Source organism: Apodemus sylvaticus, chromosome 12, assembly GCF_947179515.1.
Source record: "Apodemus sylvaticus chromosome 12, mApoSyl1.1, whole genome shotgun sequence".
NCBI lineage: Eukaryota > Metazoa > Chordata > Mammalia > Rodentia > Muridae > Apodemus > Apodemus sylvaticus.
The window spans coordinates 85,588,956-85,607,743 of NC_067483.1; the positions used below are offsets into that span (position 1 = coordinate 85,588,956).

Consider the following 18,788-nt stretch of genomic DNA (forward strand, 5'->3'; position numbering starts at 1 on the left):
CTGATATCCTTCAATGATGATCAGCAACGTGAAGCCTTTCCTCCACTTTGGTCATGGTGCTGTGGTTAGGGTGCTTTATTCCAGCAGGAATAACCCTGACTGAGACACCCGGGATATAAGAAAGAAAGGTAGCCAGGCACAAGCATTCACCCTTCTCTGCTCCCTGAATGTGGATGTGACAATCGATATTTCAACTCCTGACAGCCTTGACTTCCTCATGAAGATGAACTGCACCTGGGAACTGAGAGCTCAGACTCCACTCCCCTTAATTCGTTTTTGTCAGGGCCACAGAAAACTAACTATAGCACCTATCAAAAGTATTGGTCCCATTGGGAATTTTTGAATTTGTGGATGTTTGCTGAGAATTGCATTGTAGGCCACACAAAGTTATCTAAGGTGCTTTCTTTTTCTTAGTCCAACCTAACACCCCCAAAAGTAGAATCCTGTCAGGAACTGGAGTGTCTGAATCACACTTTCAGACATTCTGTGCCTATTGTTTTTGCAACCTCTACTTTGCCCAACAACTAAATGATCTGTGTACACTTGGTGACTAAGAAAGACATTCTAGCTAACCTTTCTTGGCATCCGAATCAGTTTACACAGTTTAATGTGGTTAGGAGGTGAATTATTCCTCATTGTTGCAAAGGTGTTGCCAGTGGGGTAGGAACCCCTATGGGCAAAAGGAAGTTCACATTCAGGAGAAAGCATCAGGTGCAGAACCCCGTATTCAGGGACTGAGGACACTTGTAAAGTGCGTGAGATGCAGCTAAAGTGCTGGTAGATGCTCTCTTCTATTAACAGCTATGCCACAAATCTGGTCAAGGTATGGGTGGGCTCCAAAGGAGGGAGCGGAGTTCAGGAGCTCAGCACCGAAGGGCTACCTTGATGGACTTAGTAGTCCTGCAAGCCTCTTTATCTCCTCAGAGGGGGCTAATGCCATCATGCAATAGGACTTCACAGTTGATCCTGTCACCTGTTCTCATTCTACAATAACCTATGTGGATTGTTTCTCCTAGAAAAAAGAACACAGGTCTCACACTTTTTCAGTTCCGACCTAGTGCAATTTCAAGAACATGTCCAACAGCCAAACCGGTAGGTACCACGGGGAGAAAAGAATAAAAATATTTTTCTTCAAAATAATATAGAGTCAGGGGCTAAGGCCTCGAGTTTGGATGCTCAGAACTCATATACATGCTGAGTAGGTATAGCAGCCCACCTGAAATTCCATCACTTGGATGGTAGAGTTAGGGAGTCCCCAGAACAAGTGCGTGGATAGACTAGTTGTGTCTGTGAGCTCTGAGTTTGATAGAGAGACCTGCCTCAAAGAGTCAGGTGGAGAGCAATCGAGGATGACTCCTGATACCACCCACGTGTCTATACACATAAGTATGCACATATATATGTACCTGAACATACATGTACCCATACAGACATGGACACACATGCAGTACAGCACACATGCAGCACAGCACACACATGTACACACACTAAAACAATGTACAGTTAGTAAACTAAATAACACATTCTCTTTTCACTGTCCTTTGTGCTTCTCAGGGGCAAATAGCCATCCTTTGGTTTGAAAGCAGAGGATATAAGCTCTGCCTTCTATGAGCTTCTCCCTCAAAGTGGGATTGGATAAATGTATACAAAAAGGTAACATAATTAGTCTTTGAAGGTTTGAAGATCAGTTGTGTAAACGGAAATTGAAACTAATGGGGAAAAGTGCACTTGGGTTGCCTTTGTCAAAGGAGGCTGCCAGACAGACATGTACACGTGGATCTCACACATCCACTCATCCGGAGGGACTTTCTATGTCCTTGTTTGTTTGTTTGTTTGTTTGTTTGTTTGTTTGTTGTTTTCCCCAGAAGATCTTCTTATACCTCTGTTGTTTCAGTCTGAACACTTGGTGATGGGAGTTATAAAATTGCCTCCCTAAAAGGAAACACACCTGGTACAAGACAGCATGGTGCACTGTTACAGAGTAGCTCAGAGGAAAGAGCAGGCTACTTTGCTTGAGAAGGGACAGGTGAACAAAAAAAATAGGTGAAATTTGTGAGTGAAGAATAAGTAAACACTCAGCAGGCAGAAGGACGCCAAGGCCAGGCACAGCCACCAGCGAGCGCCAGGGTGAGGAACAAGCTGGAGCGCTCTAGCAGTCATGCCAATACTCAACTCCTCCTTTGTGTCCCTAATCTACTGTTGCTCTACCTCTGTGTCACCAACAGCCAGTCATTATACAGTGAGCACACGAGGAATGCAGACATATAAAATGGAATGGGGCTTCAATGACTCTCCTTTTGGCTATAGAGCATGACCCTCTTTGTACCATGTCGAGATTTCATGAGTTTTAATTTTTTTCAAGTCCTATTTTTAATGATGTTTCTTAAACACTCTAACTTTCCTTGTAGCCCACTACCTACCAGAGGTAGTAGGGAAGAAAGTATATAGGGGAAGTGGACCTGTTTAGAAAGGTATTTTGGAGCAACTCCTGTCTGTGTTGTCTGAAAATCAGCAGTTCAGTTCACAGGTCAGCAGGAAGCAGTTTGATCCACTCAGGAACACTTCAGGATACACCAGCAATCCAGTTCGGTAAAGTCTGGTTAGCAACAATGGTGACAAGACCTGGTAGAGACAGCCAGGCCTCAGCCTTGGCTAGTGTCAGCAGGAGGGACCAACAGAAACACCAGGAGAAATTCTCAGCTGTGCCTCTCTGAGGGAAGCAAAGATCAGTGAGGACAAGAGAGACTCAGAAGTGGTTACACAGCCAGCGATCCCATCGAGCCAATCTCTGTCTCCATCACACCATGGAGTAACATTTATGCCCTCCAAACATCCCACGTCCTCCACTTCTCTTGCCTCAGCCCAGGTCTTACCTCAGCACAGCTCTTGGCCTCAGTGCGTGCATTCAACCGCAGCACACCACCAGAAGCTTTTTGGTGCATTTCTCTCTGTGGTGTCCCAACAAATGCAGTTCAGCTATGCAGTCTAAAGCAAACCAATACATGTGTGTCTTAGCAAAGAATCCTTCACCGTGTCTCAGCTCATGGGCTTGCTTTAATGGAACGTCCTCTCTCCTGTATCTGCTTCAATGAAACATTCCTTCGCCCAGCAAAACACCATCCAACCAGCTTTCTTTCTTTCTTTCTTTTTTTTTTTTTTAAAGAATTATTTATTATATAAGTACACTGTAGCTGTCTTCAGACACACCAGAAGAGGGCAACAGATCTCATTACAGATGGTCGTGAGCCACCATGTGGTTGCTGGGATTTGAACTCAGAACCTCTGGAAGAGCAGTCAGTGCTCTTAACAGACGAGCCACCTCACCAGCCCCCAACTGACTTTCTAATGAACCCTTAAGTTTCCACTTCAGAGCATTAAACTGTGAAAATGTGGTCTATCCCCAGCCCTGTCAGTACACACTCCCTAGAAGCTGTGTTAGCTGCATGTCCCCTCTGCCCCCAACACCACACCACCCTGACTCACAGCTGCACGAGTTACCAACCTGCATCCTACAGCTGAAGCATAAAACTGCACCCTTGACTGAGTCTGCACTTTCTGCCTTCAGAGGTTTGGCTGTGACCTTTGCAGATACCTTCTGGAACCCTGGGGTTTCTCCTGTCCTCTCAATCTGTGAATGTGTTGCGGCTTCCTCTTTGCCTGATCCTGCCCAGTCCAGCTTTACCCTACAGATCTATCTCACCTGACATCAGGTCTCAGTTACACCATTCGTTCCCTGGCTTCTTTATGCCCTGTGAGGCCTTTTTGCCCTCCCTGCAAAAGGGAACATGGGTCTTGTGGAGATGTTAGAATAATAAGTGGGGTTATTTATGAAAAGTATGCAAAAAACAGTGCCTGCCACAGAATCATTCTCTAATAAGAGTCGGGGGAGGGGAAGTTTCCACTTTCTTTCTTTCTCCGGGGCAGACCTGGTTCAGACCTAATCTCCTAGGCCCACTGCAGTGTACAGTGACCTCTCTCTGAAATGCAGCGCAAGTCCCTGCTAAGCAACAGGGAAAGGTGGTGCTGTAATAGAGACAGATTGTCTTATTAGCCATGGAAATCAAAACCTGTGTACCAACTATAGAATATGCTCTCAAGCACAGGTTCCTTTTTTGCACTCTCAAGCCATTCATGACTAAGAAAGCCATCGGCCTCTTGGGAAATAGTCATGAGATAGACAGTACCAGCTCTGCTCTTTTCCCATCCAGTGATGTCCGGCTCTTCTTAAAACTGCCAGGCCAGAGGCAGGCAGATTTCTGAGTTCGAGGCCAACCTGGTCTACAGAGTGAGTACCAGGACAGCCAGGTCTATACAGAGAAACCCTGTCTCAAAAAACAAAACCAAAAACAAAACCAATACAACAAACAACACAACAACAACAAAAACAAACAAAAAACTTGTGGGGGCCAAATGGGCTAGAATGAGCCATTTGAATTGGAACCTGACATCTTTGTCACTCTGTTGTTTCATTGCATGCCGCATAAAGAACTGTCATTTCCAACAAGGCATCATGTCACCTTTCAGCCTTGCACCAAGGGCTGAACATGGAGTAGTGTAAGCCAGCCCCCAGAAGTCCCTGCTATTTCTTTGGGAGAAGAATTGGCTAATGGGGAGATGACAACTCTTAATATGTCACCCACCAGTATGTCAATAGCAAAGGCCATTGGAATTCCCATGTGGGATCCATTGTTCCATGTGAATTTGCTGTACCTGCTGCTGAAGGAGTACTCAGCAGTAAGAGCTCAGTTCTCACATTCAGTTCCTAGCACCCATATGGGCTGCCTGTCAACTGCTTGCTAGTCTAGCTCCAGGCAATCCCACGTCGTCTTCTGGCCTGTGAGCACCTAGATACACGTGGTACACATACATACAAGCAGGCAGATACACACATAAACATTTGCTGACCCTCAACCTAAACTGAAGAGGTAGGAATTGTTGAAGAAAATATTTAATCACAATCTGGAGCTTCTACCCTGCCTTTGATGATTCAGACACACACACACACTATTTATATTGATAATAAGGCTTTATTAGCGCTGAGGCTGAGATGCTCTAAAATCTATTACCTATTAATAACCCCAAGTTACTACTTACTATGTTTCATTTGGGCTGCTTTCAATTCCAATTGGCCAGCCCTCATAGTCATGCTTTCTTGACTCCTTGTCTTTTCTCCTTTCTCCATCTTCTTCTGTTTGTGGTCTCTTCCAACCCTAGGCCTGGGATCACCAAGCCCCACCTATCAGACATACCAGAAGAGGGCATCAGATACCATTACAGATGGCTGAGAGCCACCATGCAGTTGCTGGGAATTGAACTCAGGACCTCTGGAAGAGCAGTCAGTGCTCTTAACTGCTGAGCCATCTCTCCAGCCCTCAACTCTGTCTTCTTAAGCTTTCTTTTAAGGCTGACACAGTCATTATTTTAGCTACAGACACTTGCATAATTTTTAGGTAATATATTTCTAAATATTAACAGCAGAGTAAAGTGGTGGCCAAGAGTTCTTCCTTAATGGTGGAGATTTGATGAAGTTAACCTTCTTTCAACTGTAAATCCAATGTGTCTGGTTTGAAAAGCAAAAAAGTTCTCTTGTTTTCAGAGCACAGTCATAATTCTGTCATGTCCTTTGTAGAAAAACATTGGATCTCTTCAACAATGGAGGGACTTACATACAATACCTTTATCAAATCATGGTCAGGCAAAAAGCAGGAAGATTAATTGATGTTGTGGATGGCCCTGGTGCTGTTCTTGTGAACCAATCCCCTAATGAATAAAGGAGCCAGTCACTGGGCAAGTAGGCGGGACTTCCATGTTGGACAGAAGAAGAGAGAAAGCAGGAGGAAGTTAGCTCTCTTTGGAGATGGGACCGCAGAGGGATAAGATGTATTTTCCTAGTATCACGTCCTATCCGGAAGGATCTGCCACTGGAGGGATCATATTTTATTTTATTTTTTCAATAATTTTTTATTATATTCAACACAATATATACTTTATACCAGTCATAAAAATGATGTACATGTTAATAAATGAACATAAATAGATAAAGTCTTTTAGTTTGTTTATGTGTTTTGCTTTTAATAGAGCTTAAACTCTTGGCTCTTACTGTGGAGCTCCCTGTAATAAGGCTGTACTTCAATGTCCCTCACATCCCCAAAGGATTTTACCTCCATTGTAGCTAAGTTGACAGTTCTGCTGCACCAAGGAATGAATTGTAGGCATGATTATTTGGATACAGATTTCCTGTCAAAGAAATCTGGACACAGATTTCCTATGGTCACAGCCTGAGCCTGTCAGTAGTTGACCTGTTAGTCCTCTGATTAAACATGAGGGTTAGGGAAACCAGAACTAGCAAAGCAAGAAAGACTGCTACATGCGAGGCCATTCCATTCCCTGACAAGTTGCCACTTGAGCTAAGCACATGACAGATGCCTGCTGACAGTCTACCATGCAGGTTGCAAGCACGGTGTTGACTGGGTTGCAGCAGTAGAGGTAGAAGACATGGTTCTCCTAGGGCTCAGCCCTAAGTTATCTCATTAGATATATGCAAATATTATAAAATCTGGGACACTCCTGGCAAGAAGCATTTCAGATAAGGGATGAAATTCTGTCTGTGTTTCTAAACTATACCCACCGTTGGCTCGAACTCTAGCTTAGATCATTCGAGTCAGAGCCGCTGAGTTCACTTTGTAAAATTACTTCATTTTTAGGTGTTCGAAATTGATACTGGCTGTGATTCAAGTAAATACATTATTGTTCGAGGGTAAGTATATTACTTCTATTTGTTGGGTCTTACTCTGTTGAGCTTTGGTCTTTTGCTGTGTATTACAATGCTACATATTGGCCCCCAAGACCTGGTTGCCCCAGGGACAAGAGAATCCACATGTAAACCCAAGAAACATTATGTGACCTTGCCCAGCAACTAATCCCCGATTGGCAAATAAAGATGTTTACAGCCTGTAGCTGGGCATAATTGAGGTAGGTGCAATGTGGTGGTTTGAATATGCTTGGGCCAAGGAGTAGCACTATTAGGTGTGGCCTTTTTGGAGATAGTGTGTCACTGTGCGGGTGGGCTTAGAGACACTCCTCCTAGCTGCCGAAGGATGCTCAGTCTGTTCCTGACTTTAGTTGGATGAAGATGTAGAACTCTTAGCTCCTCCTGTGCCATGTCTGTCTGAAAGCTGCCATGCTCTCACCTTGATGATGATGGACCGAACATCTGAACCTGTAAGCCAGCCCCAATTAAATGTTGTCTTTAGTGTTGCCTTGGTCATGGTGTCTCTTTCCAACAGTAAAACCCTAACTAAGACAGAAGTTGGTACTAGGGGCTGGGGTACTGCCATGATAGGCCTGATCATGGTTGGTTTGTTTGGGTTTTTTGTTTTTTGTTTTTTGTTTTTTGAAGAGATGTGGATGTTGGGACTTTGGATTTGGGAAGCAATGGAATGATTTAAGTGGGGCTTAATGGACCATCCTAGTGGGAGTATGGAAGACATTGGTGCTAAGGGTGATTTGAAATGTGCCAACCTGACCCAAGAAGTTTTAGCATGTGGACTAGAGACTGTTTGGTTTTATTTGTTTATTTGTGTTTCTTTTGATATTTTGGTGAAGAATATATCTGCTTTTACCATTGTCTGAAGAGTCTGCCTGAGGCTAAGGTATTTGAATAGATTTAGATGAATTGCTTTGACAAAGGAAGTCTCAAAGGAGCTGGGTATGAATTCTGTGGGGTGATTACTAATGTTCACTCTTATGAAGAGCATTTTAATGAAAAAAAGCAAGCTGAGAAAGGAGAAGTACAAAATATGTGGTTCAAGGGACACCAGGAAGCAGAATAGAGCTGAAGCCTATATTCAAGGAGATAAACAGATATGGGAAGTAGTTATCTAAGTGCAAGATCTCACCCTGCTAAGCTTATTGCTTATACTTTTGCAGTGGAACAAGGGACTTGGTTATTGTTTTCACTTAGATTTTAATTAGAAATGAAATACAGTCCAGAAATAGAGAACACAAAAGATCTGTGATCCAGATCTTTAGTCTAGAAGCTGGAAGACACAGGCTTTTGATCCAAATCTTGAGGAATAGTGATCATGAAAACCTTAGGCCTAGGCATGGTGCTTCACACTTTTAATCCCAGGAGACAGAGGCAAGCACATCTCTGGGTTTAACGCTGGCCTGACATGGAGCAAGTTCCAAGCAGAAAAGCTTAGGTCCAGGTGTGGTGGTATACACTTTTAATCCTAGAGCTCAGGAGACCAGAGAGAGGCATGAGGATCTAAATTCAAGGTCAGTTACAAAGCAAGTTCTTGGACAGCCAAGGATGTAATAGGACAAGTAGACCATGTTCTAGCTCCTACTAGCAGCAGAACTTGGCAGCTTTGGCCATGGAACTCTGGCTTTAGAGTCAAGAATAGAAAGGTCGACTAGAACAGTTGATGTAGGTTATTTGGAGCTAAGCCATTCACAATGATGAAGACACCAGCATCACTGAGGTGAAATCTTCTGGGACGTGTTTTCTGAGAACACAAAGAAGCTGTGATCCAGAGATAGCTAAGGTGGTAAATCACGCTGTAGCTGTACTAGGTAATGTGTAAGAATCACCCAGATGATAGTGACTTTGAACGCATGAAGGGGTCATGAAGAGCAGCTGAGAGACTTGATACTGTGAGACACCAAGAAAGACCTGTGGTGCAGGTGCAGCTGACAGCTCAGGACAAAAGGAATAATGCTAAGAAGCTGAGAATTGACACCATGAAGGGAGTCTATGAGGGGCCTTTGGTGAAGCTTTGTCGCATCAGAAGACCCCAGTGTGTTGGAGATGCTATTACCATAGGATCAGCAGCAGCAGTGGTGTGGAGTCAACCAGAGCCTAGGATACTACCGAGGACAGAGCTGGAGAAGTGGCAAAAGCCTATTGGAGGAGCCCATATCATGTGTGGATCTCAGAGGCTGCTATGGACTATAGGGACTTTTGAAGTTGGACTAAATGTATTTTGCATCATACTATGGCTAGGTGTGGCCCTCATAGACTCATGTGTTTGAACAAGCCTATAGGGGAGTGGAATGTGGTGATTTGAATATTCTTGGGCCAGGGAATGGCAGTATTAGGAAGTGTGGCCTTGTTGTAGTAGGTGTGGCCTTATTGGAGGAAGTGTGTCACTGTGGGTGTGGGCTTAGAGACCCTTTTAGCTGCTTAAGGATAAGTGGTTTGTTCCTGGCTACCTTTGGATGAAGACATAGAACTCTCAGCTCCTCCTGCGCCATGCCTGCCTGGAAGCTGCCATGCTCCCACCTTGATGATGATGGACTGAACCTCTGAACCTATAAGACAGCCTCAATGAAATATTATCCTTTATGAGAGTTGCCTTTGTCAAGGTGTCTCTCCACAGCAATGAAACCCTGACTAAGACACAGGGTTTGCAGTTCCTGGGCGCGGGGTCTGGGGAACCAAGAGGAGGAGAGAGGAAGTGGAAACAGGAGGAAGATACCATGGTGTAGGTGAGTCATAAAAACATGACTGTGAGTGCTAGCCAATCAGAGTTAGGAGCTGCTCAGATGGCATATGGAAAATTATATTTTGGGCTTTATTGATAGGGAAATAGATTATAATAACAGAGAGGGCAGATATCTGCCCAGCTCTAGCGTTGATTAAGGCTTATTATAACAATAAAGGTTGGGTGTCTTTTATCTGTGAACTGAATGATCAAGGCAGGTTAAAAAGCCCCGATTGGGATTAAATATTTTCTACAACATATTGGTACCCAATGTGTGGCAAGAACTCATTTTTAACAAAATTGATTTCAGCTTCCTGCATACAAAACAAAAACACATGCTGTCCCTTTCAGTCTAGGAATGGTAGGGGTGCAGGGAATGGTACCTTAGCAACATTGGGTTTTCGCTGAGCTAAAAATGCATGTTGGTTTGGCAAACATGATTCCAGGGATTCGCAGCATAAACTAAGACACAGATGCACCCACCCCCCAAATCTGACAGCATGCCAGATGGCAGAGTCCTTGAGCTACAGCAGTAGGCTGAACCGCCAGCCAACCTGGGCTACTCAGGCGAGCTGCTAAAGTGCAGCTCTGAGCCGAGGACAAGGATATCAGCTTAGTCTTGCAGGCACAGCACAGGGTCTGAGCTAAAACAAGCAGATCTCTGAATTTAAGTTGCAGTCCCTTAAGTTGGGGTTGATGGTGTTGGTTATTTTTTGCATTATAGATATATGTTGTTATCTTCAGGGATGATTATACATAATTATGGTCTTAGACAGGGAGTGTATTAGTTTGGGTTTTCTAGAGTCACAGAACATATGGATAGTCTTTATATAGTTAGGGAATTTGTTGATGACTTACAGTCTATAGTCCAACTCCCCAACAATGGTCAGCAGCAGCTGTGGATGGAATTCCAAGGATCTAGCAGTTTCTCAGTCCCACGAGGCAAGCAGGCAAGGAAGAGTGAGAGAGAATCTTCTTCCAATGTCCTTATATATCTCCAGCAGAGGGTGTAACCCAGATTAAAGGCTGTAGGTCTCCAGCAGAGGGTGTGGCCCAGATTAAAGGTGTGTAGATCCATGCCTTTAATCCTAAATGATCTTGAACTCGGAGATCTCCTTGTCTTAGCCACTATGCTTCAAGATCTCCATACCAAGATCCAGGTCAGAAACTTATCTCTCTGAGCCTCCAAGATCCAGGTCAGAAACTTATCTCTCTGAGCCTCCAAATTAGGATCATAGGTGAGCCTTCCAATTCTACACTGTAGTTCATTCCAAATATAGTCAAGTTGACAACCAGGAATAGCCACTACAATCCACCCCTTGTCAACTTGACACAAATAATATCTCATGTCCTCATGAAACAATAACAAGATTGTGAATACGCCTAACATGATATAACTATTCCTCGTACACTCGCAAATGCATTTGTAAATTTACAATGGGGAAATGTCCCTTGGGAACATTCTTTTAGTGTTTCAACACCAATTGATGTTAAAGGGATTGGAAGAAAGACAAATGTATCTTTAACAAAATAAGATAGAAGCATTCATATTACTTATAATCCTCGTTTCTGCAACTGGTTACGTGGCCTTAGCTTGTATTTATAACTACCTTCCTCTGCTACCCATTCTGTATTTCCTTCACCTTCGGCAAGCACCTCAGCAGGTCTTGTCTCTTTTCCTGGAGGATTGACCCATACCTTCATTCCTGATAGGTCTGTGTCCTTTGTCATCCTGCTTGGATTAGGCTGTTGTAGTTTCCCATTGATTTTAATCACAGGACATGGTAGTACTAAGAGATGCCCTAGGGAATCTCCTGCACTCCACACATAATCCTGCTTACCTCCATTGTGGAGAGGCAATCCAATTTCCCCATGGTAATCTGGATCTATCACCCCTCCTAACACTGTTATTCCTTTCTTAGACTGTTGGTTTAAGGGCATTAGAAGCCCAAAATGGCCAGAGGGAAGTCTGAGCTTCCAGTTCAATGGAATGTTTCTTGTGGCTCCTGGTAGGAGCACTCCCCCTTCTGGAACCAAAACTTCTAGGCCAGCAGAACCTAAATTTGTGGGGACAGGAAGCAAACATTTTCCTAGAGGGTCACTAGGAGTGATAGTGAGTGGAACTAGTCCCTTTTCCACCCCTTGATTCCTGGACCCATGGATCCTGGCTATGGGAGAAACTGTACCATATATTGAACGCTGATTCAAAGCATAAACTGTCTTCTGAAGAACTCTGCCCCAGCCCTCCATGCTGTTGCCACCTAATTGGCACCGTAATTGTGTCTTTAAAAGGCCATTCCATCTTTCTATCAGACCAGCTGCTTCAGGATGATGGGGAACACGGTAAGACCAGTGAATTCCATAATTGTGGGCCCACTGTTGCACTTCTCTGGCTGTGAAATGAGTTCCTTGGTCAGAAGCAATACTGTGTGGAATACCATGACGATAGATAAGGCATTTAGTGAGTACACGGATGGTGGATTTGGCAGAAGCATTACGTGCAGGAAAGGCAAATCCATAACCAGAATAAGTATCTACTCCAGTAAGAACAAAACGCTGTCCTTTCCACAGGGGAAGTGGTCCAATATAGTCAACCTGCCACCATGTTGCTGGCTGGTCACCTTGAGGAATGGTGCCATATCTGGAGCTCAGTGTTGGTTTCTGCTGTTGGCAGATCTGGCATTCAGCAGCAGCTGTAGCCAGGTCAGCCTTGGTGAGTGGAAGTCCATGTTGCTGAGCCCAAACATAAACTCTGTCTCGGCCACCATGGCCACTTTGTTCATGTGCCCACTGGGCAATAACTGGGATGACTGGGGAAAGAGGCCAACTGTCCACAAAACAGGTCATCTTATCCACTTGGTTATTGAACTCCTCCTCAGCTGAAGTCACCTTTTGGTGAGCATTTACATGGGACACAAATATCTTCACATCCTTTGCCCATTTGGAGAAATCTATCCACATACTTCTTCCCTAGATGTCTTCTCACCAATTTTCCAATTGTGATCCTTCCACGTCCCTGACCATCCAGCCAATCCATTGGCTACAGCCCATGAGTCAGTGAACAATCGTACATCTGGCCATTTCTTCTTTCAAACAAACTGTAATACCATATGTCCTGCCTGAAGTTCTGCCCACTGTGAAGATTTTCCTTCACCTGTATCTTTCAGGGTTGTCCCAGAAAGGGGTTGTAATGCTGCAGCTGTCCACTTCTGGGTGGTGCCTGCATAACGTGCAGAGCCATCAGTAAAAAAGGTCCTAGTCTTCTCTTCTTCAGTCAACTGGTCATAGGGAATGCCCCATGAGGCTATAGGTGCATGCTTGTCAGCAGATGGCATTGTAACAGGAATAGAAACCATAGGCATCTGAGCAACTTCTTCATGTAACTTGCTTGTGCCTTCAGGACCTGCTCTGGCCCGATCACGTATATACCACTTCCATTTGATAATAGACTGCTGTTGTGCACACCCTACTTTATGACTTGGAGGGTCTGATAACACCCAGCTCATGATGGGCAGTTCAGGTCGCATAGTAACTTGGTGTCCTATTGTCAGACGTTCAGTTTCCACTAAGGCCCAATAGCAGGCCAAGAGCTATTTTTCAAAGGGAGAGTAGTTGTCTGCAGATGATGGTAGAGCTTTGCTCCAAAATCCCAAAGGTCTCTTCTGTGATTCACCTACAGGGGCCTGCCACAGGCTCCAAACAGCATCTCTATCTGCCACTGACACCTCAAGTACCATTGGGTCTGCTGGATCATATGGTCCAAGTGGTAGTGCAGCCTGCAGAGCAGCCTGGACCTGTTGAAGAGCCTTCTCCTGTTCTGGGCCCCACACAAAGCTAGCAGCTTTCCGAGTCACTTGGTAAATAGGCCTGAGTAACACACCTAAATGAGGAATGTGCTGTCTCTAGAATCCAAATAGACCCACTAAACGTTGTGCTTCTTTCTTGGTGGTAGGAGGGGCCAGGTGCAATAACTTATCTTTCACCTTAGAAAGAATATATCTCTGCATGCCCCACACCACTGTACTCCTAAGAATTTCACTGAAGTAGATGGTCCTTGAATCTTGGTTGGATTTATTTCCCATCCTCTGATACGCATATGTGTTACCAATGAATTCCAAGTGGTTGCTACTTCCTGCTCACTTGGTCCAGTCAGCATAATATCATCAATATAGTGCACCAATGTGATATTTTGTGGAAGAGACAAACGATCAAGGTCCCTTCTAACTAAGTTATGACACAGGGCAGGAGAGTTAATATATCCTTGAGGCAAAACTGTAAAGGTATACTACTGGCCTTGCCAAGTGAAAGCAAATTGCTTCTGGTGGTCCTTATGTACAGGTAATGAGAAGGAGGCATTTGCCAGGTCAACAGCTGCGTACCAGGTTCCAGGAGATGTGTTAATTTGCTCAAGTAACGAAACTACATCTGGTACAGCAGCTGCAATTGGAGTTACTACCTGATTTAATTTTTGATAGTCAACTGTCATTCTCCATGATCCATCTGTCTTCTGCATTGGCCAGATGGGAGAGTTAAAGGGAGATGTGGTGGGAACCACCACCCCTGCATCTTTCAAGTCCTTGATTACGGCAGTAATTTCTGCAATTCCTCCAGGAATACGATATTGTTTTTGATTCACTATTTTCTTTGGCAGAGGCAACTCTAAAGGCTTCCATTTTGCCTTTCCAACCATAATGGCCCTCACTCCACAGGTCAGAGAACCAATGTGAGAATTCTGCCAATTTCTGAGTATATCTATCCCAATTATACATTCTGGAACTGGGGAAATGACCACAGGATGTGTTCGGGGACCCACTGGACCTACTGTGAGTCGCACATCAGTCAAAACTCCATTAATCACCTGTCCTCCATAAGCCTCTATTCTAACTGGAGGGCCACAATGTTTCTTGGGATCTCCTGGAATCAGTGTCAATTCAGAACCAGTATCCAATAGCCCCCAGAAAGTCTGATTATTTCCTTTCCCCCAGTGTACAGTTACCCTTGTAAAAGGCCGTAGGTCCCTCTGGGGAAGAATTGGAGAAAGACTAACAGCAAAACTTTTAGGTGTCTTATCAAGATCCTTCCTTGGGGGAACCCGGCCACCCCTTCATTCAAGGGATTCTGGATCTGTAAAGTAGCTCAAGTCTGGAAATTGATTCAGTGGCCTAGATTGCCTTTTGCCACAATCCAATGCAGCCTTTCTATCATTTGTTTGAGGATTTTTCTGCTTATACAGATCAAACAGATATGCAGTAGGTTTCCTATGTATTTCATCCCTGGAAACACCATGATTGGTTAGCCAGCATCAAAGGTCTAAACAAGTCATACCATTATAAGTTCCACCTCTCTGCCCATTACGGGGTATGTCATTATAAACATTGTTTTGTCTATGCTGTCCATTATAATAACTACGATCACCTTGTCTCTGGTGATTCAATGCTGCCACCTAGCCCTTGTTAACCCGGGGCCCAGTTAAACCCATTGAATTTAATTCATCTAATTGAGCAGCAGCATCTCCAGCCCTAAGGTCTGGCACAAGGAAAAGGGCAAAAACAAAACTCTTTAAATGTGCTGGTGCCCCTCTCACCAGTTTGTATCTTATAGGAGTGGTAAAGGGCATATCTTCTGGACCTTCCCACTGTGGAGGATTAGGTTTTACACAACGTATCCACTCTAACATTGCAATTTCCCTAAGCCTGAAAATCCCTTCATCAACACTAAGCCAAGGGATATCAGGCATCTCCAACTCCTTTTTAGTAGGCCATCTTTTGATACATACTTCTGCTCCTCTAGAACCACTCCTGGTACCAACTTCTGTATTAGTTTGGGTTCTCTAGAGTCACAGAACGTATGGATAGTCTTCATATAGTTAGGGAATTTGTCGATGACTTACAGTCTATAGTCCAACTCCCCAACAATGGTCAGCAGCAGCTGTGGATGGAAGTCCAAAGATCTAGCAGTTTCTCAGTCCCACGAGGCAAGCAGGCAAGGAAGAGTGAGAGAGAATCTTCCTTCTTCCAATGTCCTTATATATCTCCATCATAGGGTGTGGCCCAGATTAAAGGTGTGTGCCTCCATGCCTTTAATCCCAAATCATCTTGAACTCGGAGATCTCCTTGTCTTAGCCACTATGCTTCAAGATCTCCATACCAAGATCCAGGTCAGAAACTTATCTCTCTGAGCCTCCAAATTAGGATCATAGGTGAGCCTTCCAATTCTAGACTGTAGTTCATTCCAAATATAGTCAAGTTGACAACCAGGAATAGCCACTACAGGGAGGAAACTAAGGAGCTTAGATTCAGGTGATTTTTCTTTCTTTTTCTCTGCCATTCCTTCTTTCATAGGTAAGTGAAAGGGGATTGAAAAGAAAAGGGGGGTATAGAAATACTATGAGAAAGTATAAAAATAAGTGTAGATTATTGAAGCTACTCTTTTTTTAAGTATAGAATACAGTTTATTTGGGGCATGGGAAGAGCAATTGAGAAGGAAGTAGAGGCAGAGAAAGACAGAGACAGAGAGAGAAGACGGGAGACCAGCCAGGAACATGTGGAGAGAGGGAGGGAGTAGAGAGGAAGAAAGGGCCTGGAAATAGAGTCAGAGAGAAGGGACAGCGCTTGAGTCTGCTCTTAAAACAAACAAACAAACAATCATTTTATACAAATAATCTTACATTGGTAGAGATCTTTATATTCTGATGCAAAACTGAGGTTACATTTTGTTATATTGTTATAAAAGTTGATATATGGTTACAGGTTTAAGGTTTTTGCTGGTATAAATCTTTGTATAGTGACACAAAATTTAAGATTAATGTTGTTACAACAGGGCATGGGTTTAGACTTTCAGTGATATAAATCTGTAGACGCCCGTGGCCACATGCAAACCGGATCCCTGGAAGAGAATTCTGGGGGTGATGGGAAGGGGACGAAAGAGAAATGAGTCAAGAGGACAGTTGCCCATAGAGACTGACTTTACTATTATTTAGCCAATATATATAGTCTTTAGAAAACCAACCTGCCCCCAAATGGCCGCGAATTCCTTGGATCTTCTTCTCAGCGGGTTGCCTGCTTCCAGTCACACAGGTTTCTGCTGGTCTCCAGGTGAGACTGCCCTGAGGCAGCCTTGGTAGTTAAGGTGAAAGTGGCTGTATTGTTCCCAAGGGCCCGAGATAACACCTGGGGAAGGGTGGAGGCCGCAGGCCAGGAATGTCACAGCTTGAATAGGCCTGAAATAACACCAGCGGAAGAGTGGGGGCTGCCAGCCAGCTCAATGCTGTGGGGGAAGGGACATAAATCTTTGTATATTCATGCAAAATGTAAGATTAATTTTGTTGCAATATCATGTATACATGTGTGTGTATGTGTGTGTATATTGTTCCATTCTTATATAGATATTATGCATATACAACTCATTTTAAAATACAAGGCTTAACCACAGTCCTTTTAATGACTGCATTACAAACTGCTTAAAATAAGTAATGCAAGTTAATAGTCAAGCTCACGGTCATCTTAGATACTAATTTAGTGAACTAAAATAGAATGCTTTAAATGTTACTCAGATAATAAATGCTAAGAATAAATAATGTTATAGCACAATTTAGATGTGCTATAAGTAAATAGATGGTCTTCAACACCTCAGAGATCCACAGAATATGGCATTTAAGATTATTTCATTATTAAAAGATCTTTTGACTATAAAACAGGTCTGTTCCTGACAGTACCTCATTCCACTGCAAAGAAGATAGTGAGCATCAATCGCTCCACATGGAGTTACAGTGGCAAAGTAGATACTGGGCAAAGACAGTGCCCTAACTATCTGGAGACAAAATGCTGTCCAAAAAAGACAAATAGACCCAGAATGGTTGACTGCCAAGCTCTGCCAAGACGGGTATGCAAGCCCTTCACAATTCTTGCTTCACATAACGTCTGTCAGGTGTCCTGGGACAGAACGCTGAAAATGGATGTTCCAAATGTTACAGAAAATATTGGGGCCTGTCCAAATGATCAGCTGTCTCTAACATTTCTATAATTTTTAGAAGCTGAGTCCCTGTGCCTCCTGCATATTCAGGATTCCTTCTCAGGTCTCTGATGGAGTTGAAGAGTAGATAGTCACAGTCTGAATATAAACTTAAATTGTTTAGGATTGAAGAAGTTGTTCTAGGTCTACAAAGATGTTTTTAGGTTAATAATACAAATTAAGATTGAAAATGATTTATATACAAATTATCTAAGTTGCCAAATGGACTGGACATGTTAAGTGCATATCATACATTTTAGTTTTCATAATTGTTATAGTTGTATTCAACTTATGTCTGAAAGAAAGCCTTTTATTGGTTTAAAAGGGGAGGACTGTTGAGGTTTTGTTTTTTACTATGTATTGTAATGGTAAATACTGGCCCAGGGCCTGATTACCCCTAGAAATGAGAGAATCCATGCATAGATCCAAGTGACATTATGTGACTTGCCCCCCAAGTCATCCCTGACTGGTGACTAATGATACCTATGGCCTATAGCTGGGCAGAATTGAAGCAGGCAGGTTTGGGGTTCCAGGGCTTGAGGTCTGAGGAGAACTATGATGAGGAGAGAGAAGGTGAAGAGAGGATGAATCTGCCATGGGGTGGGTGAATCACTGAAACATCACCATGAGGACTGGCCAATTAGAGTTTGGAGCTGCCCAGATGGAACATAGCATATTATAACTTGGTGTTATTGATTAGGAAATAGATTCTGATAGCATTCAGGGTAGTTACCTGCCCAGCTCTAGTGCTGATTAAGACTTATTAAAATAATAAAAGTTAGCTGGGCAGTGGTGGCACACACTTGTAATCCCAGCACTTGGGAGGCAGAAGCAGGTGGATTTCTGAGTTTGAGGCCAGCCTGGTCTACAGAGTGAGTTCCAGGACAGCCAGGGCTATACAGAGAAACCCTATCTTGAAAAAGACCAAATAATAATGATGATAATAATAATAATAGTAATAGTAATAAAAGTTGTGTGTCTTTTGTCTGGGAACTGAATGATCAAAGACAGAGTAAAAATCACTAATTGAGATTAAATATTTTCTAAAACATTATAATAACTTTTAAAAAAATGGGGCGTGGCATGGTAATCATTGGGTGATAACACCAGCCTCAAACTAGCATGCTCATTATGAAATCATCTGTGCAGGGTGATCGATATGAATCCATTTTTATTGTTCTACATGCAGACATCCAGTTAGACCAGCACCATTTTTTAAAAACTGTATTTTATTTTTCCAGTGTGTGTTTCTTGCTGCTTTATCAAAATTCAGGACTCCATATGTGTTTG

At 43.4% G+C, this 18,788-nt stretch overlaps 2 protein-coding genes across 2 annotated transcripts in view; both read left to right on the forward strand.

The window, feature by feature from the left end:
- The window catches only part of Desi2 (desumoylating isopeptidase 2), a 167,457-nt gene that overhangs the window by 72,454 nt on the left and 76,215 nt on the right, over positions 1–18,788 (forward strand). The window lies entirely within an intron of this gene.
- The window catches only part of LOC127697239 (cation channel sperm-associated auxiliary subunit epsilon-like), a 100,883-nt gene that overhangs the window by 56,516 nt on the left and 25,579 nt on the right, over positions 1–18,788 (forward strand). The window contains exons 13-14 of the mRNA XM_052200235.1: positions 1,017–1,092; positions 6,705–6,757. Coding sequence (XP_052056195.1) covers positions 1,017–1,092; positions 6,705–6,757 — 129 coding nt within the window. The remainder of the gene's footprint in view (positions 1–1,016; positions 1,093–6,704; positions 6,758–18,788) is intronic.